Raw genomic sequence first — 27,919 nt, 5'->3', positions numbered from 1 at the left:
AAAGTGATAGAAATAAGCCATCCTCAAAATTATTAGCGGCCTAACTTTTTTTTCGTTCGAACAGTTCATATGATATCCTCAGACACACACACATACACACACACACACACACACACAACTATATCCACCAATGAAACCTAGTGGTATAATGTTGCAACTTAAGCCGAATTCTGTATCGAAAACAGGATGGGTGTCAAACAACTTACTAAGTCTCAGATACAGACAAAATAAAAGGTCATTTTATGCCCTGTGTCACTGAAACTCAATTTTGGTTGTCACTTTTTATGTAGAGGTACCCTCTGTGGAAGTACCCCAAAAATCTCGCCTTAATCTTTATGAAACCATCTATTCACCGAAACGCTGGGCTGGGACACCTTTGGGAGATGTCTGCTTTACACAAACATGACCATTCACACAGACTAAAATCAAATATATTGCTACAGTGATACAATGAATAAACACAGACTATAATCAAGATAACATGAAAATTTTATAAAAGTTTGCTCTCAAACAGTAGTATAAGTATATAGCATTTATATATATATATATATATATATATATATATATATATATATATATATATATATATATATATATATATATATATATATATACACATATATATATGTACGTTCCTGAACATCTAGTTAACAAATACTGTCTACTTGATTAAATGGTACATTATCTCTTACAAACAATCAACATAATGGAGGTAATTATAATCAAGAATGATTTGACTCAGTGTGATTTGGAATTTTTGCAAAAGCTAAATAAATTAGCTTCTCAGCAGTGGTTTCAGCTAGTCAAGAGCTCATAGGCATAGTCTCATTCTTGATTTGAACATAAAACAGTAAAGAGAAGTACTTACAAATGCCCATAATAAATGCGGTATAAGAAAAAGACTTGAAACTTGAATATTCATTCAGTGCTAATTTACATTCAGGTACATTTTACCTATACTGAATATTAGACTATATACTGTAAGTGCAAACCATAGGCACACTCCATGGCAAAATGTTAGGCGAACAAAACAACCACTGGCCTTTTTCCTTGAAGAGAAAAATAAACTGTTACAGAGATTCACACACATCTATGTGAACTTCTTAATGAAGCGGAGTTTCAGATAGGCGATGATGAGGAATATGAATGCCATGACAGTCAGAGCCACATGATTCTCCCACAGCCCCCAGGTTGTGTACTCTATCCCCAGGTAGTCCAGATACTGTTCGCCGGTACACCTGAAATAAGACAATTCCCAAGAGATTGAGCCCATACTGTGTATGATCAGAGTTCAAATTGAATTTCCTTGCCTGTCTCCATAAATCGGTATACTCATACTGAACAATGAAGGTGTAACAGTTAACACAACCACAGGGAAACTGTCTCTAGGGACACATAGCTCCACAGCAGCTGTTTGCAAAACGTTGTTGAAGCAGCTATTTCTTTGTAATGCCACAATCAGCACAGAAAAATAATTAGCATGCAAAATGTTGCTGGTGAGGTAACACCTCATATGAGGTCATGTGCGCCAGCCGGATAGAACTAAGTTGTGTCAAGGGAAGATAATCACAGGGGATGATAACTTTGTTTTTCTGTCTCGATCTTAGTAAATGATTACTACGACACTACCATAGCACACGTAAAGATCCACTTACGCCAAGCCAGCTGTGTTCACAGTGCAGTTGCTCATGATAGGATGCATGGTGGTGTTTTGGATCACAGCTTCCTCGCAGAACTTCAAACCCACAAACTCATTGATCTTCAGGGCCTGAACATGGACAGCAGAGGCAATACATGATAAGCAGAAGACACGTAAAGACTGTAGTCTCCAAGTCTCCACGCTGATCACGCTGAATAGTGTTAAGGGTAGGAAAATGGCTACAAAATTAAGGATTGATGTAGGCTGTTACATTGTTTGTCGAGTCTTAATTCAAATTGAGGAGGATAGGGATGATTCATCACTACCACAATGGTTTGACAAACACAGCAACATGGTGCAATTTGCATATACTATGATAATGTAGTATCAAATTACAAACAATGAATATGGAATCATGAATGTGGTCTAAGGTATAATGTTCTATTGTACAGCACAACTGTGTTCAGGCGGATATTGAAAGCTGTGGTAGGTAAGTTTGAAGGAAAACACTCCAAAAGCCTAAGCCACAAAATTTAGTTTTAAAGAAAACAGCAGAGCAAGAACGGTGTCAGTGCTGCTGAAATTCTTACATAAAATATTACTCATTTATGTTCATCCAAAAGGGAGATTGCTTTTCCAGAATTCAGTCAAAAGTCAACATATAAACTTTAACAGTAATAACAAATGTCAACTTACAGAAGCCATCTGAAGTGGCTTTAGCTGTGACTTACTGCTAGGCCGTAGCGTGGGATACTGAAGTACTTCAGCCACGCCAGCCAATCCATGATGCTGGGGAGATTCACCAGGAGACCTGAGAAAATCTAAATGTACAACAAACGTTTGATGCTTTTCAGCTTCATGTTGTGCCAAACAACTCTTAGCTGCTCAAAAATACTGCTAAAGAGTACATCTAGTGGCTCGCTGCTTTTACAAAACAGTGGTATCTTTTTCTGAATGCTCCTCTCACCATCATGAAGACAAAGGTGATGGTCATGAAAATGTTGGCTAGAGCCACCACACTCTGGTCAGCTGAGATGGCCATGGTCATGGCTGTGGCTGTGTAGGCCACCAGAGTCACTGTCAGCGTGAAGATGAAGAAGGCAGACACTGTGGATTTGAGCCCTAGATGAACAGACACACACACACACACACACACACACACACAGAATAAAAACTAATTACTGAGATGACCTTTCAGCATAGTACTCAATGTAGCATTCACAGGCTCTGCCACAAAGTATTCCATCAGTCAGTCTATTCTATATGTCTTTTATCCTATTAATCCATTAGATAATCTTACCGATCATAAAGTAAACAATGCAGCTGAAGATAATGGCTGGGATGGTGCGTAGGGTGATGATGTCAGATAGGATCTTAGAGAGGAAGTAGACTGACACTCTGTAATAGCCGCTGATGTACTCGTGCCTGTCAGGAAAGAATCCAAACCGTCTTAGGTTGTGTTTTCACATTAAGAAGAGCTACAGCTATAGGTGCAGTCATTCATACAAAATAACGTGTCTCTTGTTAGCTTTAATCTGTAATTACATCAAATATTGAGCATCAAGTATTCCTCTACCCCTTCACTTCAAATTTATGTTTCAATATCCACTTGTCATAGTTATGTCACTATCTTCCAGCATGTCAAGTCTTGTGGGAAAACACAGCTTGCTATCATTTTGCATACACAAACAGTTTCCTCTCCGTGATGAAGAGCTCGGCAGCAGACACGGTGCTGAAGCACTGGTTGGTCGTGATGAAGAAGAGGGCGCCCATCCTGCAAAAAACGACAAAAAGAAATCTGGTCATACGCCATGAGGAAAGGAGAGCACTGATGAAATGTTGTCTGCTCCTCAGATCCAAGTCAAGACAATTACATGAGAACCAGCACATCATAAATTTTGAGATGAGAGGCCAGAGTATGAAATGATACAAAATAATTGGTTTTGATTCTAAATTTAAATTCTGATTCCCTGACATTGGCAGACAGTTGGCTGTAAAGGGAGAGGGTGCAACACAACACCAACACAGGCACAGCACTAAAGGTGGTGTGGTGTATGTGTACATACCGTGCATCTATGTATAACTCATGCACAATATTCATCTATCCCAACAAAGCAAAAGACAACAGCCTCCAATGCAACCTTTATATGTGATGCCGCACCTACTGAAAACAAAGGTCGGGGTGACTTGGGACATTTAAGCTGCATATATGGATGTCAGCCATACTCCCTATGCATTGACCATGAATATAATGCCATTAAGTCCTTACACTCCACTGAGCCATATTTAGCCATGCATGGTAGAGAGAGAGACAGAGTGTTTGAATGAATTGTGCATTCTGTGGTCTGGTGTGCTTCACTGGGCTTGTGAGTACCAGGTTGTGCCAAAAAATAAAGTTGAGTACGGTAAGAGGATTAATAACAGTGGAATTATTCAACTTATCACACTTCTCTACCAAAAACAGTCATATACTTAAAAATCTGGAGATCTGTGCAGACATTTGGTAGAAAGGCCAGTAAACCCATTCTATCTAAGTATAATCTTCAAGAACAATACAAATTAAGTCATCAAAATGTTCTAGCTGTGTACACATTATTGTGAGTGTATCTCAAGAAAGTGTTGTGCATCATAAAAAAGTTTTGTAGCTATGTTTCTATTCAAATGTCAAGCAAATTACATAAAATGTGAATTTGGAGCACTGCCAGTTTTCCAAGTTAAAATTAATAAAGAGGCAAAAGGAATGTGAAATGTATTAAAAAGGTTCATTTGGCCTACAAATTAATGTTAACCACAGCTTTTCTTTTATAAAGGCCTGTAAGGTGAATTGTTTGTACCTGACAAGTGACACGTGACACCTCTGATGAAGGCTGCAGAAGCAAGGTAGCCGAAACTTGTCAGGTACAAACAATTCACCTTACAGGCCTTTATAAAAGAAAAGCTGTGGTTAATAAATGGAATGTGAAATGGACATGTCAACAAACACAGTCACTAAGACAGCGATAAAAGTCCTTAATGGCAATTGGCAATTTACTTTCTGTAATGACTTTTTCATAAATCCTCATCAATCTGATCATTGATATTTGTTGTTGCTGCAATGACATTTATCTCTTGTGTTAGGGAAATATCTGGGATGGCAGAAAAAACACTTCAACGTCATTGTTTATTTGTAAATGAAACCTTTTATGTCACAGTTGATTGTGTAAATGCTTTTTAGCAACAAAAATCTTACCTGCCTAAACTGAGCACACAAACCCTCTTGAGATATTAGGAACATTTTAATTTAATTTGTGATTTAGGCTTTCAGTTTTGATGCACCATGATTTGCACAATTATGCTAGAATGGAAACCCAGCTAGTGAAAATAAAATTTGAGATTTTGCAGGACATTTAGAGGTGCGTATTTCAGCAGTTCTGTTACCTGTTCTGGATACCGCTCTGATCATCTTTAACCCCGAAGAAAATGGCACCCACAATGAGAGCGAGGAAAATGTTGACTCCCACCTGCTCATAAAGAAACAAGAGAGATTTAGATGCCAAAGGCCTGAAGGACTATCTCGAAAATCTTGTTTCTAACATTTGCAGCAGTATGTCATGGCAGCAGGGCCTAAACAATCAAAAGTGTTTGACAATATGCTGCACAACTGCTTGGAGACTTCAACTGCATGAGGGAGCCTGTTTGATCAAAGCCCTCGTCTAATACAAACTAATCTCCTTGGTCTTTATGGCAAAAGAGGGTTTAATGCCAAGGCTATCTGAAAGCAAGTAAAAAGGCAAAGGTTGGTGAGTGGAGAAAAATGAATTGAGCAATCAATATAGTACTTCTGTGACCAGTGTTTTGGGTGATCAGGGGTTAAATGGAAGCACTTGCTTCTCCACCAGCCTGGTCTAGCCAAGAGAATCACCAGGACTGTTGGGGGACGACAGCAAAGAGTGAGAAAAAGTGAAAGGGACATGTGTTTTAATCCCAACAATTTACAGATTATGACAGGACTAAGCGGGTCCTGTACGGTTCCCAGGGTGAAGGGATAAGCTAATAAGGTTGAGCCTTTTTCACCTCATTCCCCCCAGCCCCTCACGTGGAAGCGGGGCAGTGGAGTGATGGGTCATGATGCCATCATGTGATGGGTCCCGGACCGGGGCCAAGGGGCTTTGGCCAGATATGATATCAGTTCAGATCCTGGCCCAAAGAGGCAAGAGTGGGGTCACAGCAGTCACCAAAGCCGATTATGATGCCCACGCCACCCAGAGCCCCTCTTATAGGATTATTGTGACTTATTTAGGGCCAATTAGCTGTTAATAATTCTTAAAGTGAGGAGACTTTTGACGGCATTTTGCTGCAATTGGGTTGGCTAATGAGAGCTCTAAGTTTTAGCCACTCCAAACTGCTGTCCATGTGCCCTGTTCATATTGACAAGAGCACTGACACTGATTTTCTTTCCCTTTTTTGTTCACCGATTGGACTGTGTTTGAAGGAGTGAAGGTGACAACATCTTTTAAGGAATAGTTCAAATACAAAAGTTATATTTTCTGACTTACCTGCAATGCATTCTATCCATCCAGATAGTTTCTGTGTGATTTGGTTCCAGGCTGTTCCTGTCTTCTGTCATCCCAGTACAATGGGACTGAATGAGTATTCTTTTCTGGATCTCAAACCGTCAAAACTTTATATTAAAAAGCAACAGCTCTTCCCAACAATGACACAGAAACCTGACATAATCAACAGCCCCTGGGGATGCAAGTTTTGTTGGAAACTTTTCCCTGCCAAAGGACACCAAAACTGTATCTATCTGCCTCCTGAATTACAGGCAGATTCAGCAGGAAATAATTCCCAAACTTTTTGCCCCTACTGGTGTGGGTTTTACATGTGAATTTTTAATTGCTTACCCTGATAAGAATACCTATCTAGCCCCATTGTACTGATGTGCAGAGAGACAGGGGAGTTTGCAGCAGACTGGAAACCTTGCCAAATCACACAGAAACTATCTGGATGGACAGATTGCACCGGGGGTAAGTGGGAAAACATTTTTTGTATTTTGGGTGAACTGTTCCCTCAAGCCTTTGAGCTACAAAATAGTGCTAAAGTAGACTCATCTGCAACCACAGTATAGTAATCAATAGCTTCACGCTGCAATCCATACCCTGAGCCAAATTAATATTACAGCTGGGCAAACTGAACACTTTACATTTATGAAAGCTATTGGATAGGCCATTAAAATTCAAGAAACATCAGAAGTTACTCATTAAGCTGTGCTAACCATAATTTTTTGCCATTTATGCATAACGTATCTCATCAAACCACTCTAATTACAACAATAAGTGGCTTTACAGATATGGCTTGAATTTTATGACCATCATTGTAGTCTTGCTGTTTTCTCACCTGAGCCACTGACGTTTGTGGGTTCAGCATGAGGTTCTGGAAAGTTCTCTTGAGCACCCATCGGAGCTGGTGGAAGAAAGAGCTGTTGTAGGTAATAGTGCGAGACTTGGGCCTGGAGATGCACTCCTTACCCTGGGCGATGCGTTCCAGCTCAGTCCGTGTGTCCCTGGAGTAGCTGCTGTTCCTGTACTCCTCCACCAGACGGTCTTCGATGCTCTGCCTGGAGCTGCTGAACTCCTCAAAGTCCAGTTCTATCCATGAATACGAGGGAAAACAAGGGATGTGAGTAAGAGAGATACTCCTCTGTGGAGTACACCAATAACTCCATACGGCACCAGATTAACAGTCAATTCAAGGTGTGGATATTCAACCTGAAATGGAAAATATAATGCAAATATCTCACATTCAGTATACTGACAAATGATTAAGACTAAAGATTCAAAAACAAGCTTTATGGTTCATAAATCCTTCAGTTATGAGAGGATGGAACAGCTTTCATTTTTTCAAGGACATTATTAAATCTGGACTATAGGATTTGTGGTTGGTTTTCAGGGCATTTTTTTTTAATTTAAACATGCCTTTACCTTCAGAGCTGTGCATCTTGGTCATAGGGGTGGCAGTAGAGTCTCCATTGATGACATCCAGAAAGAAATCTGCTGGGTTATTGTGGGGTTCACAGGCATACCCTGGAACATTTTAAAAAAAAACTAATTATGTGGACAGGAACATCAAAGTAATCCATGCTTAATATCCATACATGTCCCATCCTATATTAGGACATTTCTTCTTTCTTTGCTTTCCATCTGTTTCCTACTCAGTCTCATTAAAATGTAACTGCACAACCATCCACAAATATTTTCCAGAGAACCATCTCAAACACTAGGGCATAATATACAGATATATAATTGGTATATTGTGGTGATATTCAGTTTCACGAGGATAATCACCAATATTGGCGAAGTAATCCAGAGCATTCGGTGCTGGCCCATGGTACACCATTTTGCCACTAACAAGCAAGGTCAGAGTGTCGAAAAGTCTGTAAATAGAGTAGCGTGGCTGGTGGATGGACATGATTATAGTGCGTCCATGACTGGCCATTCTGAAAAGAGGAACACAGTAAAAACATGAGTCCACTGAGTATAAACAGAGTATAGATGCATTCAAATTACAGAAAAATTAAAAAACAAATAATAAAAAAATTAGTGAAGTGATACATGAGTGAAGGACTGCATGAAGTCCCACCAGAATCTTTACATAGAGAGAGTTTCATGACAAACTGTGAGTAAGACTGGGACGGTGCGTGACGCTATACTGCAGGAGGACAGACACTGAGCTGAATCATATAAAAGCATTAAGTTCACTGCTGTGTCAGAGGCAACACAAGCAATCCCTCTTTTTGTGGTTGAAGTGTAAGGAGGAATCATGCATGAAAAAGAATTCCAGCACTCACGGTCGTCAATATGACTCTTTTCTTCCCCAGTGGTAACAGAAAATATAAAACGAGATTCTCTGTTTTGTGCAAACACAGGCGTCAAGTGGACACAAGAAAGTGTCCTGCACCCAAGACACAAATGCAATGAAACAAAATCTGCATACTTTATTTCAAGGTGGGACGGTGCAGGGGGGAATTTTAATTGGCTCTTTGTTGCACTTCTCACTGGCCTGCAGGTTTCTGATATTAGTTTTTCTGGACTGGCGCTCTCAGCAGGCCTGTCACATTCCCTTTGAGAGAAGCACTTGCTTTCAATTTTGAAAAAAATGAAAAATGTTGTAGGCCTAAAGAGAAATATAGTAAAGATCACAGCGGCCTAAAAGCTGTGTAATATTTCAAATTCTGTGACAGCATTTTATGAACTGTCTTATTATATGGACCGGCATCATTACATATTGCATTTGTTAACGTATAATAAGACCAACTGTGTTTTGCTTAATTTGATTTCAATATTAAGTGCTATAAATTGGAAATGTTCAAAGAGTTTGTCTACAGTACGTACAACACAGTGTTAGGCTGAATAAAATGAAGCAGCAGTCTTTATGGCAAGTATTGAAGGCAAGCCTAATCCAAGTGGACCTCACATACAGAGAGGAAGAAACGCTGCGAGGGGAACAATTCTCTTTGGGGACACTCCATTCTGCATGCATAGCTGCACGGGAGGTGCTGAGCAAGAGCTGCAGTCCAGCCACACACAGGTTCACAGTCTGAATGCCGATGTGCGCGATTAAGGATAAATCATCACTACATATAAACATAAGCCAACATGAATACAAGTTGAATGAGGCTGATTATCTCAATGTGAGCAGGATGAATAAGAAGAGTCACAGAAAAGCGTCAAACATCCTGTCAACCTGTCATTACCTCTTCAGCAGCAGCAATACAGAGTTAGCGGTGCTGGCATCCAGTCCTGTGGTAGGTTCATCCAGGAAGAGAACAGAGGGATCAATAATCAGCTCCATACCGATGTTAGTCCTCTTCCTCTCTCCTCCAGATATCCCCCGGATCATCTGAGTGCCCACCTGGGAACAGACCCACACATGAACTAACAGGAGACAAGTTTTTAAAAAAAAAAAAAAAAAAAAAGATTTTTTTTTGGCATTTCTGCTTTATTTGACAGTCACAGTAGAGATAGACAGGGGAGAGAGGGAATGACGTGCAGTAAAGGACCTGAGGTCGGATTTGAACCCCGGTCGTTGCGATCAGGACTAAGTACTGGTACATGGTGCGCGCACTTTACCATTTTAAAGAAGTTTTAAAGAACACATCAGCCTAACACATATATTAATCTCCTACTCCCTGCCCTGTCCCCCCTCCCTTCTCTGCCCCCTGCCCACACAATTGCACTACTGTTATTCATATTGCACTGTTTAGATTTTTGAATTTGTGTCGCTGCTACTGTTTGCCTTTCTACTTCTTAATACTTTCTTTTAGTTTAGTTTTTATATGCCCCTATTTATATATATTTTAGATTTGTAGATAATGTTTACTGTGTCTTAAATGTTTATTGTCTGCACCAAGGGTCTGAGAGAAACAAAATTTCGATCCTCTGTATGTCCTGTACATATTGTAGAATTGACAATAAAGCTGGCAAGGTGGTTCAGCTGCTTCGGCATTATTATAAATTACTATTAGTAGTAATAAGTTTAGGTCAGAAAGTTAAGACCATACTTTAACCTGATCTCTCAGAAGCCCAAGGCAGAGCCCTACAGTAGCTACAAGGACGAATGAGTCATTGCCAAAAGGAGAATATGTATATTTACCTTGGAGTCGGCCACCTTGGTCAGACCCAGTTCTCTGATGAGGTGATTGACGCGAGCCTCCTTCTCCCTCTGAGGCACAGAGCTGGGCAGGCGCAGCGCAGCAGAGAAACGTAGGTTCTCCCTCACTGTCAGGGTGCCCATGACCACATCGTCCTAAACATTACCACAGGTCAGCAGTCAGTTACAAGGAGGCTTAATTCTTATGTTTTCACTTTGATATCTTTTCTGCCTCCACAAACGTATGGAATGCAATAAGCTCCAGAACTACAAATGTTACTACTTAAATAGCATTTCAGTAATTAATAATAATGCAGACGCACCTGAACCACATAGCCAGAGAGGCATTTGAAGTTTGGAGGCTGCGGTGCTCCGTCAATAAGCACTTCTCCCGAGAGACCTGAGGGATCCTTCCTAGCAGCTAGAACATCCAGGAAGCTTTAAATATCATCACAGAAACAATGTCAATATATATGACAATGACATATGCAGGTACCTGTCTGGAATTAAAATCTTAGTATGTGCAGTCTGTCACTGATAGGAGACAGACGCAGTACTCACGAGGACTTTCCGCTTCCAGTGGGTCCAAGAATGGCATTCAGACCAGGTCTCATGATCCCACTGCAGGATGGAAACTCATTTAATACATGCAATGCTGATATATTATTCAAATGATATAAGATAACCCACTTAAAATGACATCACCCAAGCTGTTTACATTAAAATATGATTTGTTTTCAACAGCTAATTTTATCTTTTCTTGTTTTCAGGTACCAGTATGAAGTTTAAAGATACATCAAGACAGGAATGAAAACTCCAAGTGCTAGCAGTCGTTGTTTAATCTCCTACTACATAAATTTTCCAACTAAACTCTAGGCGTTAAGGAGAACCAAAATGATTAAAAGCCTGATCAATTATGATAGATAGATAGATAGATAGATAGATAGATAGATAAAGAGTTACAGATGTCACAGATATTTCTTGACATTTGAGCCAAAAAATATTAGTGTAACAGAAAAGAAATTATTCAAAGGCATTTTCTTTGATTTCAGAGAGAACAGTTACACAAAAGATCTAAAAAGTCTGTGAAATAAAACAGAATTAAAAGGCTGAATAAAAGCCTTGTAGTGGATCACGTGACAGTGTTTAATTCGATTTCCTGGCAGACTGCTCTTTAGTGAATCAGAGAGATTATATGCAAGAAACCATGCTTAATATCATATAATTAACACTGAGGAGGGAAATGGCCCAAAAACTTGTGTGAAATTATGCATTCCTCCATGGGAAATGTCAGGTGTGTTTAATACCATTAGAAGGAAGCCAGTTTAATGGTCCATTCACTATTGTCCATTATGGTCTGTGTTGTATATAAAATATTCCAGTGCTTTGGATAAGAAAGCATACAATGGTTATATTGAATGAAAATCAAAGACTACAGCCATTTTAACATGCCTTCTCCCACTTAAGGGATTCAAAGGTTTTTGGAAAGATTAAGATCACCAATTAAGTATTCATTTTTAGTGTCTGACTGAAAAATCTTAAATTGCCTCCAGAAGTCTGCAAACCATAAACATATATCACCGGATTCTTATTTTATTGTCTGGTTCTTTGCACTTGAAATTTCTAATTCGTATAAGCAACAGTCCGATGTATAAAGCTACCATGGCTTCATCATGCCATTATAAACAAATGTAATGAGCCTTTTCCCATTGAATCCTATGAGTAAAGTTTGTATGTACTTGTTTTTGTGCGTGTGTGTGGGTGGGGAAGGGTGGGGGCAGTATGTAGACAGAGAGACAGGCTGATTCTCAGATATACAGAAATATAGAACAAAAACACAAGGATTTATCACTAACTTGAGATCCACCAATATTTCCCGGGCAGTGGTTTTCCTTTTGCAGAGGAGCCCAGTCTTAAGCTGCACTTTGTACTGGATGTTATGGAAGCTCACAGTGGACCCGCACGGCTGTTTGGCCTGGTCTAAGGTTGTGATTACCTTTGACCTGGCCATCCCATTGATGCCGGCATCTTCTATCATTGCGATGTTGATATGATTGGCGAGTTCCATCTTATCCACACAGCAAGCACCCTGTCATGTTGAAAAATGTGAATGAATTGATAAAAGTCAAGCTGAAAATGATTTAACATGTGCTGAGGTGACAGTCGTACCCTCTTGTGACAGGTACTTGTCTGACAGAAAACTGAAATGTGTCTGCTGGATGTGAAGAGAAGAGATGCACACTAAACTATCAATGAGTGCTATTATATTACATGAGCTAAAAACCTATGCAGTAACTTGCATAACTCTGGAGAAATGCATAACTCAGGTTTATGCATTTCTCTTAATTATGCACCCTCAAGAGTGTTGCCAGAATTTAGCAGTAGTCTTTGAAAAGTGCATGCAAACAGAAAAAAGTAAAGAAATTGTCACATTAATCTCTTTGGATTATCCAGACGGGAAAATATAATCATTAATCAGTTTCAGTTCTGTTAAACGAGACAGTGTTCATCAAGGGAGACTGAATAAACTGTAACTAGCTCACTATTTTGCAAAAACATAATATATCGGTCAGCAATGGTCAGTGACGAGTATAGTTCACTTGGGACGGTTAACTTTATATTTAAAGTCTCTGCAAAACAACCTCAAGTGAACTACAATCCGTGTCTGGCAAAAGCAAGCATCAGACAAGGTGCTAGCGACATGCAAAATCTAAATTACTTTTAGAAACGGATGCTGTCAAACGTCGCCAAAGTAATCGGCACTAGCTGGAAAAACAAAACAAAACAAAACAAAACAAAACAAAACAAAACAAAACAAAACAAAACAAAACAAAACAAAACAAAACAAAACAAAACAAAAAAACAATAAAAAGTGCATATTGTAATACGGAAATGTGCTGTTCCAGCGACTTACCCTGCTTTGAAACTCTGTGATCTCTGCAGTCAGCGTGCTGGTGCTGAGTCCTAATGAGAGCCAGTGAATTTATAGGCTTGCAGCGCTGAGAGCGCAGGGTGAAGCCCGGGCAGCCCAGCCTGCGTAACATCAGGGCATGACAGGTGCCTCACAATCTGGCCACACACTCACACACGAAAACTGCATGGAGGTTTAACTGTCGTCCTAACTAGCAATTAATGCAAATGATAGGCCCAAATGTTTGTCAGACTGGGGGAAACAACAGTTGCATGAGCACATGGGCCTGGAGAGGCCATGCTGACATGAAACATCGCCAAGCAAAATCCTAATACCTATCTATACAAATACACGGCTCAAAAAAATAAAGGGAGCACATAATCATCAGTGTAACTCCAAGTCAGTCAAACTCCTGTTATATCAAGTTGCCCAGTTAGGAAGCATCAGTAACTGATTGTGAATCAATTCACCTGCTGTTGTGCAAATTGGACAGACAACAGGTGCAAAGGAGAGGCAATTAGCAAGACAACCCCTATAAAGGAATGGTTTTGTAGGGGGGCAATAGCCCAGCAGCACGACCGCTATCTGCTTCTTTGTGCGAGGAGGAACAGGAGGAGCACTCGCAGAACCCTCCAAAATGACCTCCAGCAGGCCACTGGTGTGCATGTTTCTGCCCAAACTGTCAGAAATAATTGGCAGATTCGCCACTGGCACAGGTGAAGAGATGGCGACACTCATCTCTTCACAGATGAGAGCAGGTTCACACTGAGCACATGTGACAGACGTGACAGACGTGAGTCTGGCGACACCGGGGAGAGTGTTAAAGGCCTTGCTGCCTGCCACATCCTCCAGTGTGACCGGTTTGTTGGTGGGTCAGTGATGGTCTGGGGAGGCATATCCTTGGAGGGCCGCACAGACCACGTGCTAGCCAGAGGGGCCCTGGGTTCCTTCTGGTGCATGACAATGCCCTGCCTCATGTGGCTGGAGTGTGTCAGTAGTTCCTGTATGATGAAGGCACTGATGCTATTGACTGGCCCGCCCGTTCCCCAGACCTGAATCCAATCGAGCGCCTCTGGGACATCATGTATCGAAGCATCCATCGCCGCCACAACGGACCACAGACTGTCCTGGAGCTGGCTGATGCCCCGATCCAGGTCTGGGAGGAAATCCCCCAGGAGACCATCCATCTTTTCATCAGGAGCATGCCCAGACGTTGTAGGGAATGCATACAGGCACGTGGAGGCCATACACACTACTGAGCCACATTATGGTCTAGGTTAAATTCACACAAGTTGGATCAGCCTGTGATCTGATTTTTCCTCTTTGATTTTGTGTATGGTTCTGAATCCAGTCCTCAACGAGTTAATGATTTTGTTTTCCATCGATTAATTTTACATTAGTTTGTTCTCAACGAATTACACTATGTAATAAAGATTTTAAACTGGAATATTTCATTCGTTGTGATCTGGGGTGTGTGATTTAAGTGTTCCCTTTATTTTTTTGAGCAGTGTATATTACTGCAACTCCAGCCCTTTCTGTGTGGTTTGCATGCTCTACCCGTTTGCATACTGATTAAAGATACGAATGAAGCTTTCCGCTAACTAATGCCTGTTTGTGCCTTTTGTAATAATTTACTGTAAGAGGTAGACATAATTGTAAAATATTTTACTCATGTTGCAGTGCTGCTAGATTACTTGTCACAATAAGTATACTTGTGCAGACAAGTCAAGTAAAGGTAGAGACGATAACTGCCTGCCTCAAGTGAAACTGATCCGACCACTAGGTGGCAACAAATATCCACCACCCTATCCTTAAACTTCTTCCTTTAGTTCCCATGAGCATAGTTCAGTCATTTACATTAATAAGATATGTGGCTGTACTTAGAGCTACATAAACACATACAAATGTGAGTAAAGTAGACAGACATCTGCAGACAAGTTTACCTTGTTGTCATGGAGTTGCACTGAGCAAAGTCCCAGATTGAGACAATTGTCTCACTGGAGGTTTCAACAGAGGATCATTGCTGTCTGAGTGTGTTCCAGTTTTACTGCTTTGACTCTGTTTTCTTAAAGACTCTCAGATGACAACTACTGGGCCATCTGTCATTACACAGCAGCAAAGTATAAATTACTTTCAGTTTAAGTTAATATAACATGAAAACTGCAATGCCATCAGTTTGACCAGTAATTATGGGATGCCAGCTGGTACAAAGTGACATCATCAGCTGTAATGTAAGCTTCTATCTGTGCATTAATCACTGCTGAAAATATTGTACACATTTGGCCCTCTGGATGGAACAAACTACTCTCAGCACTCCATCCTAATTATTTGAAAGCCAAAATAAGTGTTGCAATGATGTGTACTCATGCCATGTCCACTTGTTTTTCTAAAGTTGGTTGGAAATATAAGAAGTCAATTATCCAGACTCCATTATTATGTCATAGTTATATACCAAATACAGGCAACACCTAAATGTCCTCATCACATGTTGTCATATTCATATGAGCGCATACATTTTAACTAACACAGCAGACCTTTTGATTGATCATTTTTAATTTGAGGAGTTTTCAACAGTATATTACATGAGTCACAAGCCATTTACTGTATTTAATACAGTGTTAACAGTCTGATTCAAAGAGTCACTTTTAGGTCCCAGGAACAGCTCCTTGGCTACAGATGGATATGGTTGCAAAGCAGCTGTTCAACACACAATAAAAACTGAATATGCTATTATAAATTTCACAGATGAGAAGAGTGTAATGACAAAATCCTTATCATGAATCAAGGCTTAATTCTATATGTGAAGAAGGGAAAAACAGTATTTACATAAGATTTATACATGGAGTCTGAGGAAAGCTGGAGGTCACACAACTGCATAGAGCTGCAACGATTATTTTCATTATTGATTAAACAATTAGTTGTTTGGTCCATAAAATGTCAGAAAATGTTGAAAAATGTTGATCACACTTTCCCACAGCCCAAGTTGGGATCCTCAAATGTCTTGTTTTGTCCCAACCAAGTTAACAACCCACAAACAGTATTAGTTAACCAGAAATGATTCACCTTTGAGAGCTGGGATCAGAGAATCTGGAAATTTTCTTTTTTAAAATGACTCAAAACGATTAATCAATAATCGAAATAGTTGGTGATTAATCTAATAGTTACTGACTCACTGATTATGCGACTAATCGTTGGAGCTCTACAACTGCAACAGTATCATGAATAGAACATGAGTGGTGCAAAATTTTAACAGCACTCACAAATATTAAGTTTTGCATTTCTTCTAAGTTTGACAACCACTCAACAAGGAAAGCATATCAACAGTGAACAGAAACTGTACAGGCAATCTGACCACTGAAGCCTTCCTTTTATTATCAATGAAAGGAAGGCTAACCTTAGTTCAACCAAGAAAGGAAAAGTTTAATTGTTGTTGTATTTCCAACAGGATTTGATTGTATTTTCCGGTCGTGGAGGGTATTTAAGCAAACATTCACATGTCAGATATGGCTCTAACCTAAGCAATTCTTTTCATTTGTGTTGCATTAAATGTGCTTTCTGTATGAGTGACACAGAAGTCATAGACACAGGGAACTGCTGATTGTTACTAACTGAACTACAAGCACCATAATATTGCATGTTTGATTCTTATAGGAAGTTGGCTTAGTAAAATACAACATCTAGGCAAAAGCGTGGTGCATGTACACATTTGGTTAAGTATTCCGATATGTGAGAATCTCTTAATCATAATCCAGTAAATGCAACATAGAGAGGTGTATATATTACAGACATAACAAAATGTACATAAATATAATTATTTACAAAACATAAACAGGACACTTCTGTACCTAAAGAACTTTTTTTAAGCACATTAGCAAAACCTGTCTTGTGTCAGTGTAGATACAACCTCAGCTGCATGTATGAACAATGGTTTAAATACAAGGAAAATTATGAACATGTTTCCAAACATGTCCTAATCATCATGTTGAACTGCTATATGCTGCCATAGCATAATCTAGCTTCATTCACGTCATTTGCTGAACCACTGGATTTGACATTGGGTTTCTGGAAATTTCCTCCCACCCTTCAAATTTGTGCGATAGGGATGTGAACAGTACAACATTAATGAGCACCGCTCAGGAATGGAGATGCCCAGAAGAATGAGACAACTGGAACACTGAAAATTACTTAAGGTCCACAGTCAGGCCAAAACCATTTTCAAAAGCTTAGATATGGATCCCCTGTTAATTCTCTAAGGGCTGGGTGCTCAGATACAGATAAAAACAAGTCCTAGACTTAAAACAATAGAGATCTCCACTGGAAATAGTAGTTATAGTACCAGACTTAGCCCATGACAAAGTAACTGGACCCCCATAATAACTTCTTCTCCCTATGTTTGTATTACAGTTGTTTCATAAGTCCTCAGTGGCAATGCTCTACCTTGTAAATCAAAGTGGATTTGTCAGTGATTAGAGCCAAATTAGAACATCAATTTTGTATTTTTGTATTATGAGAGAATGCAATGTAATTCCAATTGAAATGACAACTCCTCCATATTTCCCTGCTCTCTCTGAGGTGTGTAGTCCTGGCCTTAACACTGAGAAACGGGCCAAACTAAAAGTCTATAGAATTCAAAACAAACTGGTAAAAAAAAAAAAAAAAAAAAAAAAAAAAAAAAAAAAAACAGGTGCACCATGCTGCCAAAGACACACCTTTAACATTAGCTCAATGTACCTTGAAAATAAAAAGTGCAATTCTGGGAAAGTTAATAACATACAAGTCTCAAAGTCTAATCAGTCCATGATGAACAGGCAGGCTACATATTTGTTCACAGATAGCTTGCATGTCATCATGAATACCTGTTTGCCATTGAGAAACTTCTTGGTTATCAAGCACCTATGAGGTCATTGGCTTCTGAGGAAAATAAAACCCTCTATGCAAAGGACGTGTTTCATTTAGTGCACATAATGAATCCGCTGCCTCTCCTTTCACTGAGGCCAATAAATACCATGCTAATCCATAACATGTTGGATCCCTAAGGCATTACTTGGGCAAACTGCACCCTTCATCCCTGTTCAAAGACTGTATTGCACATTAATCAGGTCCACAGACCATTCCATTCTACTCCTAACATCCTGTCGACTAAGCCCAGCGGCCACTGGACACAAAACTTCGGCTGAAGGAGAAGCTAGTATCTGAACTCTTCTGCTTCCCCCAGGCACCGAAGGGAACCACAATAATCGTGCTGTTGTCCTCTGAGCCGTATTGAAGAGCCTGAGAGAAGGAAACAAAATGCCAGAAACATCAACATGGGTGTAAAGGTGTGCTTACAGATTAATTTGCTAGTTAAGCTGCCTGGACAGACAATTTGAATGAACAATTCTGACTGTGTGATATATACTGTGTTTTGACAACAGTAATTATGACTCACTTTATTATTTTAGCCTCTGAAGAGTAGGATTAAGCGCAGCCATTATGAGGATCAAATTGATACCAAATGAATTAAATTTACAACTGTTTTACACACAGCACATGATCAGTATTTTTTGTCTCCCTTTACATTATAATCAATGTGCTGTGCATAAAAAAAGGCTGTAAAATACCTTACATAAAAAGACAGCTACTTATCAACGGACACTTACTAAAGGTGGTTCAACTTTTCCATTGCTAGCCCGGAAGGATTTCAAATTTTAATAGGCTGCACAGTTAAAATGGAGAATGCAATGTAATCAACATACCTCAGAACATCATTGTAATAATGTCAAAACTGGTCAAAAGGATTCCATCAATGGATATTATGATATTTTTGTGTCTGGTCCATTTCCAACCTGATTTCCAATTTTATTTCATGTGCAGCTAAGCTATTACAAAATCAAGTTTAGTGTAAAAAATATAAACAGAGGCATTAGATTCTCAAAAACCCAATACGATCCCAACCTGGTCAGATATCCTCTGGGCAGCCTCTTTGGGGTCATGGCACTGATTGATGACATCGCAGATCTCCTGGCTGTTCATGATGAAGTTGATGCCATCTGTGGTCAGAGCCAGGAATGCGTCGTGAACATGGGTCAACTGAAGAAAGAGCAAGGAATATTTAGCAAAATTTCCAACATTTGGAAACTGAAAACTTGTCAGCTTTTTGTTATGCCTAAATAATCAATCTGATGGAGGTGAAAAAGGTATTTTCCTCCAAATGGCACCAAAGAATTATTTGCATTTAGAGATTAGATGAAATTCTGCTGAGCCTCATGGGAAAACTGGGTTGTTGCGACAGTGAAGATCAGAAAGTTGTCACAAAGAATAAGACAGAAAAAAGTAATAAAAGTTATAAATAACAACCAAAGATACTGAAGAAACACAGCAAGAATAAATAAATACAACATGAACATATTTACAAGCTAAAGTAGACATGCAAGTATGCATCACTAGATATTTGCACTATTCACATTATTACATAAAGAGGAACAATCCAAAAATATGCATCAGCTCATATCCAAATATACAAAGATTAAGATAAGGGTGTTTATTAAACACCTCTATTGTTGTGAGTCTGGCTTGCATTTAGGCTACTGCACTATCTCCGAAAGCAAAAACAATGGAGCACTACCTCTAAAACCAGCAAAAAAAAAAAAAAAAAGAAATTACTCTTCAATGCTATGAGAGGCTACAAAGTAATAAAATGTTATAAATCCTGTTAAGCTGACTCTAAAACACCCAGCAGACAAGATTTAAATTATTTTTCCTGAGTTGTGACCGGATCCAGTTCCAGATACCTACCGATATCCTCCTGGTTTCAGGCTCGGCGATTACCCCCATGTTCTTGAGGTCAAAATCTCCGATGCTGCGTGTCATGGCCAACCTGCCGTTGACGTGCGGCTGCCCCAGACTATTCCAGGTCACAAAACCTCCACTCTTCTTTATCCTTGTGGAGAGCACACGGGTGGGGGAGGTACACAGAGAATTACTTAAGCAGAGAGAAACTGAGTATAATAATATATTTTTTTAATTAGACATTTTTTTTTCCAAAGCTGAAATGACTGCCTCAACTGTTAATAATACATCTGTCTAACTATTTATTGTATAGTTAGAGAACACTGCAGCAAAAATGGACATTCATAATTAGTATGGAAATGAGAGCTGGTACTAAACTGAATAGTGTGTCCTGATTACCTGGGACTGAAACACTAATAATATTCTGGATAAATGTTACTACTGCTGGTTCTAGGAACTAATTCAGCTTAATTTGTTCACACATTCAATGTAGTGATTCTCATGTAACTGATTTGTAGTCCAGCGTGATACAACTTTCTAGCAGGCCTCTAGCAATGATGCAGAGATCAACGCTTACATTCTGCTTACATTCTGTGCATTTCAATTAAGGCGCTGAGATTTAAGTGTTTGCAAGTGTGGGAACGTGACTATAAAGGATAGAACAGTCAGGGTACCATGGCCAGGGGCGCCGTATATGGGGTAAAAGTTAGGACAATTCCAAGGGCCCTTGCCTGGTTTGGCAAACAGCTGATTGGCCAGGGGGCGGTGCTTTATGTAGGATTCAATCCTATCCTGAAAGTTAGCCTGCCCCGGAGCAGGCTAGCTTTCAGGATAGGATTAGGACAGGTTTTCTATCCCGATCAGAGGTGAACCAGCTTTGTGATACAGAAAATCCGGAGTTGAGCCTGAAGTTATCTTGCTAACCCCTTAATCCCGCTTTGTGATACAGGCCTCTGCTGGACACCCTGTTACTTGGTTGTGTTTAAGAATTTGATGGCTTGTTGAATAAACGATTGTTTGGACCGGTTTTTCGTGAACAGGGGGGCACAGTAGCATCATGCAGATGGCAGAAGTTTAAAACATGTAAGTGCTTGTGATTTTCAGATCTCTACTTCCTCTTCCTTATGGAAATAAATGTTATCTTATGTCCACTGCTCTGTTTTTTAAAGCCTAAACCTAAGCCTCAACACTCATAAAAGTGTAGCAGTATCCTTAACTGGAGGCTTTTCATGTCTCCACAATCTCTGGTCTCTGGTCTTTGAATATCTGGTCCCCTTAAGGCCGGATTATGGTTCTGCCGACACTCGACGCAACACACATGCAGTTGCCACGCAAATGGTGTGTGCCCGGTATGCCTCTGTGTTAAATGCTAAGCAATTCTCAACCAAAATGCTATGGGCGCCATTTTTAAAAGGAGCAGCAGTAGATCCAGAACCAGCATGATCCAAACTTTCCAAACAATTTGAAATCAACCGACGAGTCGGGATGCGATCACATCAGCAGTTCTTTTAAAAATTATGCTGCCACAACAGAAAGTGATGCCAGAGGGGCGAAATGCCGAAAATGATGTAGTTCGGCGGACCAATCATAGCTCTTGTTGTCTGTGGGGGGCCTGCATGGAAGCTACGTGTTTCTGTCACTTTGTGATTTACCTCTTTTTGTTGTAACTTGCATTCTTGACAGTAATGCCAATATGTGTGTACCTCTCTTTCTCATCCTTCCTTTCAGGAGTGTGGTCCACGGTGAGTTTAACAGCCTTGCCCTTGCGGCACAGCATGGCACGGCTGTCGCCGACACTAGCCACCACCAGTTCAATGCCATCCCTCAGCAGTGCCACTGTGGCGGTAGACCCTGCATTCATCCCAGGTCCTACAGAGACATTTAAAGGAACATGAGAGGTGGCATATGCTACCAAGGTGCACACAAGAAAGTAGTCATAGTTGACACGGTGTACATCAACAAACATGGCTCTATATCACTCTATCTCACATACACACATTCAAACGTATGCAGTATATACACACATGGGTTTGAAGTCATACATAGGGAATTTAGCGAGTGGATACATAATAAAATAATAGAGGAGACAGTCACACATGCAAGCTGAATTGTTTCAGCACAGAGTTGAGGTCCAGAGCAAATTTTACAGCACTGTGCACTCTTAAACATGGACCACTTCTTGTTAATTACTGGCAATAGCACATCTCAATGTTCAGTGTTGGGTTTGTTACTCAAAAAGTATTGCAATACCCATTTCCTGGCTAATGCATTACTAAGGAAGAGCTTCTACCTCAGGCCACCGGGAGCCCAAATGTGGCCTCTGGCTAAACCCCCTCCCCTGCAACCATACACATAATATATTTAAGATTATTACTATTCCTATCCGATTTAAACTCTTTGATGCATAAATTGAAGGACTAGCAGGATTACATTTCACTGAGATTTGAACTTCTATGATTACACATTAAAAAATAAACTCGCTTGATTGATTGATTTCAAAAGCAATAGGCTATTACTTTACTTATTGCTCTGTGAGAACAGAAGTTTGAGACACTTTGTTAATTCACTTTTCCTTTACACCTCTAAAATGGGCAATTTATGACCTTTTGGGGTGTAAAGTACTTGCATGATTCAGCTTCAATATAATTATAGAAATAAGAAAATTAAAAACCTTATATGATATAGCCTATACAGATTGTCCTAAAACTTGGTAGCGCATTACAACACAACACTCAGTATCTGGCAAAGACTGTTTCAGCAAGTGAAATGCAACTTTGCTACACATATCTACACTGAAATTGATCTTTAAGAGTTCACAGATCTGACAAAACAGCATTGCAGAAGTCACAAAGTGCATGTGATTGCTGACATTTGCAAGCTTGCTTATCTCTCTCCACAGAGATAAATAATGGTGCTTTTCCACTAGTACCTACTCGGCTCGACACAGCTCGGCTCTACTCGATTTGTAAGCTTTTCCATTAGGTGGTGGTACCTGGTGGCAGGTACTATTTCAGTACCTACTTGGCCGGGGTTCCAAGCGAGCTGAGTCAAGCCGAAATGTGACGTAAACGCCGTGCAGGCCACTGATTGGACAGAGAGTGACAACTCATGAGAGCGATTCTTTCACGAAAACCAAACCCAGCATTTAAAAACAAACAAACAAACAAACAAAAAAACGGCAACAGCGACTGTGCGCATTGATTATCGCTGAAGTTGGCAAAGTCAGAACATGGCAAGTAAACCGGTACCATGGTCAAATGAAGAGATGGAGACTTTTCTGTGCTTTGTGGCGGCCCAAAGAATCCAGAGGGAGCTGGACGGTGTGCCACCTTGCTATGACGACTCCACCCATGGTGAGGTGGTACTCAATTGTAATGGAAAACGACCAAAACCGTGTCGAGGCGAGTAGAGTCGAGCCGAGTAGGTTCTAGTGGAATAGCGCCATTAGAGGGTTTTCTGGCAACTTTAAAGAACGTGCCTCTTTTTTGCCTGGTCTGCATATTAAACTGAGTGCATCTCACTGGCTGGTTCTGTCACTGATGTCATACACTTCTACATTTCAAAGTGAAGCACTGTCTCACAGGAAGCTTAGCATACACTTGGTTAGAGAGAAAAAGAAAAGGAAGAGAGAGAGGAGTGAGAGAAAGATAGGGAACCTTCCAGTAGTCCAGGATATAGGACCCGCTGGACTCTCCTTCAATATCTATGCCCCTCGTCATCCACAAAGGTGCCAAGGGCCTCCAGCTCTTAGCTGGGTCAGCAGCTGCCGTAGATAACATGCACACACACACACAGGCATATTGGGACATTTCACACAGTGTGGCCCATGTATGGCCACCAAACAGGTAGTGTAGCTTCTACATCAAGAGATTTCTTAATCAGAAAATAAATCTGCCAAGAGAAGTCAAACTGAATAAAGTCTATCTATATGATAAGGGCTAACCTCACAGACCTCATAACTTATTGGGAGAACATGTTTGTTTTCATTTGTTTGAGAGATGCTCTTCATAAGCCTAACTCCCACCACGGGTCAATAAAAAGCAATGCAGTATGAAAGAATGTTAATGTTTAGTTGAAGTATTAGAAGAAATAAAGAATCAATGTTCACTCTACTTGCCTTATCAATTATCAGTGATTAAACCATTATGTGTTTATTCCACACATTTCTCAGTTGAGTCTGAACAGTGCTCACAAGTTTGATTTGAATGGTAAAACTCTAACCCAGAGTCTAAGGGTCACAGGTTAGAAAACCAAAGCTTCAAACTCCGAGTACGACAAGTACATGAAATTTTACAAAAAAACAAACAAACAAACAAACAAACAAACAAAAAAAAACAGTCATTAGATTTATCTGGACAGTGCATCTACCTAAATGTGATGTGAAAGAACCTACCATTTGGAGAGAAGTGCAAGTGCTTTGCGAGAGCTTTGTCTACTTCAAGGAAGGCTTTTGTTAAAACTAATTCAAGATTGTCCTCGCCTGCCAAGAGGTCCCTGAAATGACAACCAGTGAAAATACACAGTGATCAGAATATCATTTACAAACATACAACATTCATTTGCTATAATTTTTTTTCACTTGACAATAAATTAAGCCAGTTAGTCGTTCAAATAAAGTTTCCTTGACAATGATAGGTATTAGGTATATCCTGCCTCTCTGGGCATAGCGGCAGCACTACAGTTATCTTGCGAATTCCCTCAGTTGACTTACTTGATATATTTCTCCATGTATTTATCACAAAAGTCAGCTGCTTCTGGCCCACCATGACCATCAAAGACGGCAAAGTAGAGGATGCTGTCAGTCATCTGGGAAACCTGGAAGCGGTCCTCATTTTCTCTACGCTGACCAATGAGCGAAGCACAGCCCACTTTTGACAGACTGACCTTGGGAATGGGCTTGCCATAACGGATGCTGGGTGGCAGCAGAATGGGCTCATCAATACGGTTGTCCCAGATGCCAAACGAGTCCCAAGTGGTGGGGCGACCACTGCTGTCTGGGTCAAAGCGTGTGTTGCTGGGTCGTAGTTCTGAAGGGCAGTAAAACTGTCTCCGGAAGATATTAAAGTGAAGCTGACTGTCCAGTTGGAGTGGGAGTGCGACCAAAGCCATCTGCAACAGACCACTGCGACCCATGGGAGGCCTACCGCACCTTGCCAGGTGCGCAAGACAGGCTGCTGACATCACCCTGACAGCAGATCACTGGAGAGGATGCAGACGGAGAGGGACCTGCTGTGCAAACACTAAGGGAAAATATACTAGTTAGACTGGCACCAGTATAACAAACACTACAAACACAAATGCATTCTACACGAGCCACACAACCACAATGGCTGAAACACTGTAGCTATTGTCACTGACACAGCGTTTTCATGTTTAGCTAAAGGTTTCTTCAAATCACCAATCATTAAGCAAATGTTCTGGTCTCCTTATCCCAAAGCCAGCAGAAACTGGTTTGGATGATGCAAATACTTCTAAGTGTGCTTACTTATCTTGTTCACAATGGAAATCAAGTTATGAGAACCTCATGTTTAATCATGGTTAAAACAAACAAACAAACAAACAAACAAACAAACAAACAAACAGGTAATGCCAACTCAAGCAGTTTTTGGAGAGCTCCGTGTGTTTGCTATTTTCCACATTACGGTTGTTACTTGTTTCAATGGGAATGCATTTCTCCACGGTGGAATGTCAACAAAAATTATTAAATTGACGTAAAAACTGTCACCTCACATTTCCGCAAAAAACAAAACAAAACAAAAACAAGGGGTATCAAATGCAAAAGCTGTACAGTTGCCATGTTTCACTATAATACTTTGACTGTGGTCTGTGATGATATTATCGTCATTAAGAGAAATAAATCAAACCAGAGTTCCAATTAAAAAGTCACACAAAACTGCGAGCTATATTTAACTTATAATGTTAACATCCATCCTCTAACTTCATAACTCTGTGCCCTGCAGGACTGGGGCTAAAACTCGTTAGTAACTACAGGTGCAACTCGCTATTACAACTAACCCAACTAACATCACACGAATGATGCAACTGACAGCCGTAGCAGCTCGCGCTATCGTTAGCAGCAACCGTTAGACTTTGTATCGCCGTTCACCAAATACATTTTCCGTCTGATTTCGATACACAAACACCGAACTGGCGTATCACCCAGAATATTATCAATCCTCTGAATAGTGTACAACTGAGGTGCCGTTTCGAAAACAACAATGAAGCGACGGCACCAAGTTCCGTCAGCGTTAAACATTAGCAACCATACAACGTTAGCTAGCGTTAGCCGATTTGCTAGTGATCTAGCATTAGCGGTGCGCAGTTTGTATGACAACACCTAAGGCTATTCCTCGAATTTTCTGCAATGTTTTCGTTGACAGGCCTTACCTTGAACGCTTCAAATTACAATTAACATTCGCTGATCCTTAAATCGCGGCATTAAGCTTCACAGCTGGGATAGATATTACACCGCCGCCCTTGCTGTGGTGTTGCAGCCCCAATGTTATCAAACAAGAGCTGTGATGTGGACCGCGCGAATCACAGAGGCAGAAGCGGCTACGCCTCCTTTGAGGTCCCGACTACAACTCAGATGATTGGTTTCCGAGTATGACTAACAGCAGCATCCACCAATAGCCGATGGCCAGAGAAGGACACCGGAGCCAATCAGAGATGTATGTAACATGTAACGATACATACTTGCACAACCTCAGCTGCTCTAGCTGGATGGTATTTCACCAGGCAGGCAGGATTAGAAAAGTTGGATAACTTTGAAATGTGTCAGGGAATATCTTCTGAAATTTTGTCTGTTACTATCAATCGTCACCACATGGATGATTGGAACTTTATCCTAACCCTAGAATTCAACCTTTATTTTACAGGTTTGAATCACAAACACTAGGATGTGTAGCATAATATCATCAGCAGTCATCTGGTTATCTTCCTAATGCAGATTTATACATTCAGAATTCATTGCTTGGCCATAGCTTCAGTGCATATGAGGGTCACCATTCAGCTGGAAAATGAAACCTCTGGTTGTCCTAAGACAGAAAGGCTGCGGTGTGTCTGCATAATTGATGAGTCGTACCTGTCTCTGGGCAGTCAGCTGATCCTGTTCAAGTCACCAACTCTTGCAAAGGCAAAACATTCCCATATTTGAATGTTTTAACCACAATTTTGACTTAAGTAAAAATAAAAATAAACAAGGAAACAAACAACCACTTTAACAACTATGTACACGATGATGTGCAGTGATGTACAATGATGCAGTGTGTATGGACCTGACACTCTTTGACTATGAAGAGTTCATCAGAGCAACAGCCCGGGGAAAAAACTGTTTCTGTGGTGGGTGGTTCTGGCGAACAGTGCTCTGTAGCACTAATCAGAGGGGAGAAGTTGAAACAGTTTGTGTTCAGTTTGTGTGCATTTGTCATACCCAGTAGGTCCCATTGGGTCAGAGACCCTGACTCAGCCTTTTTTTAATAGCCTAGGACCCCATGGGCGGTATGGGCTACGACATGGTTACAGCTGACAACAGTATAAATACAGGGATTTTGTCTGCTGTTAAGACAACAGAGGAACAGAAAATGAACAAAAATGATGATACATTGTCGTAAGGGGAAAAAAAGATCTGTAAAATTGATTGGTGATAAAAACTTGCTCTGGGGTGGGTGGCCCACAAAAGTGTACTTTCAGGTGGCCCAAAAGTTTTGTCATTGAAGAAGTGTTTTGGAATTTCCTCTAATAGTTTTTATTACCCTGTATCTCATTTGTCTGCTAATACATACGTATGAAAATTATTATTATTACTGAGTCTCTAATGTTAGAGCTTAAGTGTTATAACAAGCTGCATTATGTGCATGTTGTGGTCTACTCTTGCAAGGGGTTGCACTACCATGCTAATTATTTGTATACTATCATTTCATTTAACTTATCAGACATATGATTTGAATCTTATTCACATTCACCAATCGTGA

General features: G+C 40.3%; 2 protein-coding genes across 2 annotated transcripts; both read right to left on the bottom strand.

Moving 5' to 3' along the window:
- Window positions 1–471: 471 nt before the first annotated feature.
- On the bottom strand, window positions 472–13,580 carry abcg2d (ATP binding cassette subfamily G member 2 (JR blood group)). Its single transcript, XM_030058011.1, has 16 exons — window positions 13,182–13,580; window positions 12,124–12,356; window positions 10,829–10,888; window positions 10,591–10,705; window positions 10,271–10,423; window positions 9,372–9,529; window positions 7,963–8,114; window positions 7,600–7,701; window positions 7,016–7,266; window positions 5,057–5,139; window positions 3,324–3,413; window positions 2,940–3,064; window positions 2,607–2,761; window positions 2,371–2,460; window positions 1,656–1,768; window positions 472–1,238 (listed from the first exon to the last, which is right to left on the bottom strand). Exons 2-16 carry the CDS (start codon window positions 12,333–12,335, stop codon window positions 1,091–1,093), a joined length of 2,007 nt encoding a protein of 668 aa, XP_029913871.1. The 5' UTR covers window positions 12,336–12,356; window positions 13,182–13,580; the 3' UTR covers window positions 472–1,090.
- A 2,133-nt stretch (window positions 13,581–15,713) lies between these two features.
- ppm1kb (protein phosphatase, Mg2+/Mn2+ dependent 1Kb) lies at window positions 15,714–26,467 on the bottom strand. The gene is made up of 7 exons (XM_030053374.1): window positions 26,334–26,467; window positions 24,658–25,186; window positions 24,340–24,440; window positions 21,650–21,815; window positions 19,953–20,097; window positions 19,113–19,247; window positions 15,714–18,449 (listed from the first exon to the last, which is right to left on the bottom strand). Exons 2-7 carry the CDS (start codon window positions 25,125–25,127, stop codon window positions 18,318–18,320), a joined length of 1,149 nt encoding a protein of 382 aa, XP_029909234.1. The 5' UTR covers window positions 25,128–25,186; window positions 26,334–26,467; the 3' UTR covers window positions 15,714–18,317.
- Window positions 26,468–27,919: the final 1,452 nt, after the last annotated feature.

This window comes from Myripristis murdjan, chromosome 1, assembly GCF_902150065.1.
Source record: "Myripristis murdjan chromosome 1, fMyrMur1.1, whole genome shotgun sequence".
NCBI classification, from domain to species: Eukaryota; Metazoa; Chordata; class Actinopteri; order Holocentriformes; family Holocentridae; genus Myripristis; species Myripristis murdjan.
Note: the sequence above shows the minus strand (reverse complement) of the source record. Positions and strands in the feature narration are given on the sequence as shown.